Raw genomic sequence first — 3,761 nt, forward strand, 5'->3', positions numbered from 1 at the left:
TTTTACCAAATAGATCAGTTAGAGGTAAAAATAGGATTTGAAAACAAACCAAGAACAATTTACAAAAAATCTTAATTCACACTTTTTTAAAGCGTTATATTTGATTTTTTTTTTCAAATTACAGAAAAACTAAAAAAATGTTAATAGAGGGGTCAAAAAAGAGTGAAACAACCAAAATTGGCAACTATAACTGTTTTAGTCCATAAATGCATTTTGAACAACTTTCAAAATTTTGATCAATTTCTAAATTTACCACCAAAGATATGACATAAAACTCTAATTTTACAAATTTTCTGTTATCAAATTCATGTTTTGAGATCACTTTGAAAGTTCTTTTTGGCAATACCGCTTCTCTAAAAGAAAATGAAAAGAATGGAAAAGTGAATGTGGGTCTCCCATTCTGATCCCATCCCAGTGTGTGGAATAAGCCACTTGGCTTATATTTTAACTTCCTTTCCTTTTTGTATTGTGCACTTGCCATTTTTATATTGTTGATGTTTCTTTTATAAGAGCCTTTGTAAATTGGACTGTCCCTTCATAGGATCCTTTTTTTTTTTTTTCTTGGGCAAGATTCCATTGTGAAATGATTATATAACTTTGCCACTCCACTAGCCATATGTGTACTACAAACATTCTCCTAACATTGTGATTAATATTTTACTTCCAATCAAATTTCAGAAAAAGTCTGATTTCAGCATTACTCTAAATTAAACCTTCAACTTCTCCTAATATGGGGAGAGGATGTTCGGGAGGTAGCTCGATTAAGCACCTTTGGCGACTAAACTTTTTTGTAATTATGAGCTTAGTCTTATTCTTTTGGATTTGAGTCCCTTTCTATGGCTAATGATGGATATTTTTCCTGTTGTTTTTGTCAGACTTAGTTTATTTGTATGTCCTTAAATATTCTTTCATTCATCTGAATGAAAGCACGGTTTCTTACCGACAACGACAATGATGTTGTGACTAACCTTCGTAGTTGTGTAGGTCACTGAAACTTCCCTGCAATTCACGCAAAAGAGTTATGTATCATTTTGCAATGCAACACTTCAGTTGTTCAAAATTTGTGGAACAACACCAAAAGACCATGCACATTGAATACCAAAATCAAGAACAAGATGAAGATTTCGTATTCTTCCATGTGTCCCTTTTATGCACTACGATTTATTATAATGTTTCTATTTACAGGGGAAAAAAACGAGATAGTTATCAAACATGTCATAAATAAACAAAAACAATATTACCAGTACCAATCATGTTTCATAAATTCTTCCTCATTCACCAAGTGGGTATTATGTTCAGGTACAGGGTGGCTTTTTATAGAGCCCTTTGTAACTTACCTTGAACTTTTACTAGTGCTGAAGTGTCTGTTCTCCTTGTTTGGAAGGATGTTTTGTCCCTCACAACTTACTTTAAATATATATGGGGCAAAAAGAGGCCATATCTATGTAAGTTTGATCTAAGATTATGAAAGGATTTTATATAAGCAGTCAGAAAGAGGTTCCTATGTGCCCAAAAGATTACTTTTTTATTTGAGATTCAAAATCAAGTGGAAATCTCTAAAAGTTGCAACAATCTAATCCAACTGTGCCTTTTTGAAGGATGCTAATTCTTCAAAAGAGAAAGTCACCCTTTTCTTACCTCTAGATGCAGTGAGGACCCAAGTGGACACCTCCTAGACAGCTAGACACAACTTTTTAGACAAACTTTTTAGCATGCATGATCGTAGGATCTATTTGTAATGCATGCTTAAATGTTTAAAAACCCTTTACTAGCACATAAAAAATATATTTTAAGTCCTTGGAAAGTCATTCCAAACAAGCATGGAGTCCTATTGCTATTGAAAGGGCAGCTGCCAAAATGCTTTACTTGTGGAAGTTTCCTCTATTCAGGAGGGTACTCGTTTTCCTCGAGAGATGAATTGTACAAATTGTACATTTAATAAGACTTCAAATTGTTGGTTGAAGATGTCTACCACCCTATCGTCATGATATGATATTACAGCTTTCATTTCTAATATTTATTCCCTAGCCACTATTTTTTCTCTCTATCTTTGGGATGTTCCTAGGCATATAATAGCTCATGACCTAGCAAAGGCCTTGTTTGCTTCATATTCGTTTTGTTGAGTTGAATGCATATTGGACTGAGTCCCTTTAGAGCCTTTGTAATCATCCCTTTAGTATTCTTAAGAGCTAGCCGGAGTATCCATTATGTCTTAGTTTTGAATGGAAAAATGATTTAACACTCACAACAACCCATTTTGAATTCTCAATAGTGGAAAAAGAGGCCACCCTATGTAAGTTTGACTTACATGAGTATAATAAGAGTTTTATCGTACCACCATAGACATCTAATATAATGTACATAATAATGAAGTGGGAAAAAAGGACAGAATTGTAGGGCATGCATTAGCATTGAGCATCAAAACAAAATATGGAACGAAAACCAAACAATGAAGTACATGGTAGGCAACCAAAAGGAACCAAAAAGCTTTCATCAACCAGTCAAATGAAAAACACACCAAAAAAAAAAAAAGGATTAAAACTCAGGACCAGCATATGTCCCAGAAAATAAATCTAGTTTGGAGGAATCCATTGCAATTCAATTCCATAATTCCAGGTTTCAATTGAATCGCCATGCTTAAAATTGACCACGGAAGTATAAGCAGTGCACCCTCCAATTCTGACTCTTATCATGTGGGCAGTCATGGCTGAATCTTTCAAGTACGTACAGCAAAGGGTGTTCTTGCACCCACTTGCTTCCTTCATTTTCTCCTCAAACTGCCTACAAGGGCTGTTTATTGAACAATTCAGGGGCGAGTTTATAAGATTATTGGAGCAATTTAGCAGCATGACAGTATTGTGTGTAGAAACATTGAAAGGCAAATTTTCATCTAGCCTTAAACCTCCTAAAGAGAGATCAGAAGAGTAACAACTCTCTTTCTGTATTTCAGGTGGGCTTATAATAAGCTTATAGGCATTAGGATCGATGGAATGAATAGTATAGTAAAACCCTTCACTTGACTTGAATTGAAGAATATCATCATGGCAATAAACTTTGTACCTAGAGTCTCCACAGTTGTCATTTGTGCTAAGCGGATAAGGAACTTCAAGATTTCCACATTTGGAACAAGCGGGAAAAGCTATTGCTTTAGATACTTGAAAAAAGAGAGCAAATATAAAATACATGGTCTTCTTGATATTCTTCATTTAGGAAGGAGTAGAAAGATTCCAATAGAGAATTACAGTATTCTCAGAGCCAAATGTCTATTTATAGAAAGCGGAAAGTTGCCTATGCAAAAATAATAGCAACATTGGAGAATAAGGAAAAAGTACGGAAACCAATGGACTGTGCCATCCAATCTTAGTGGGTTCTCTTTATAACACGCATGGCAAAACAAATGTTAGTGCACAGAGTAAAAATATACAGCTTAATCACGAGAAGATATAAAAATCAAACTGGTCAAAAGATGCATCAAGTGGGAAGCCAAATCACTAATTTTTTAAACTAATCAAGCTATATGACCTCGAGGGAATTCTCCTGTCCTTACTCCTCTTCCTTGTTCCTTCCCATCTTTATTTTTTTTTTCCTATTATTTGTCCTAACATCAAAGAAGATCAAGCAGCAAAGAGAAAACAAGTAATTTTCCACACCAGGTTGAATATCATTATATCTACTTTTAGAGAAACAAAGCTTTCATCGAGATGTATGAACAGATATACAAAGGCATAAAAAATAAGTTCAAGTACAAAAAAGAACTCGAT

The 3,761-nt window shown here is 34.3% G+C and overlaps 1 protein-coding gene across 1 annotated transcript; it reads right to left on the reverse strand.

The window, feature by feature from the left end:
* Positions 1-2,444: 2,444 nt before the first annotated feature.
* LOC150035713 (wall-associated receptor kinase-like 20) lies at positions 2,445-3,345 on the reverse strand. The gene has a single exon (XM_090314528.1). It carries the CDS (start codon positions 3,204-3,206, stop codon positions 2,574-2,576), a length of 633 nt encoding a protein of 210 aa, XP_090170654.1. The 5' UTR covers positions 3,207-3,345; the 3' UTR covers positions 2,445-2,573.
* Between the last annotated feature and the right edge of the window lie 416 nt (positions 3,346-3,761).

The sequence above is a fragment of the Benincasa hispida genome, chromosome 6 (assembly GCF_027475165.1).
Source record: "Benincasa hispida cultivar pf3 chromosome 6, pf3_genome.v1.1, whole genome shotgun sequence".
NCBI lineage: Eukaryota > Viridiplantae > Streptophyta > Magnoliopsida > Cucurbitales > Cucurbitaceae > Benincasa > Benincasa hispida.

What these genes read in the sequence shown, in the direction of transcription:
- LOC150035713 (XM_090314528.1), bottom strand. Translation starts at nt 3,206, where the DNA reads ATGAAGAATATCAAGAAGACCATGTATTTTATATTTGCTCTCTTTTTT.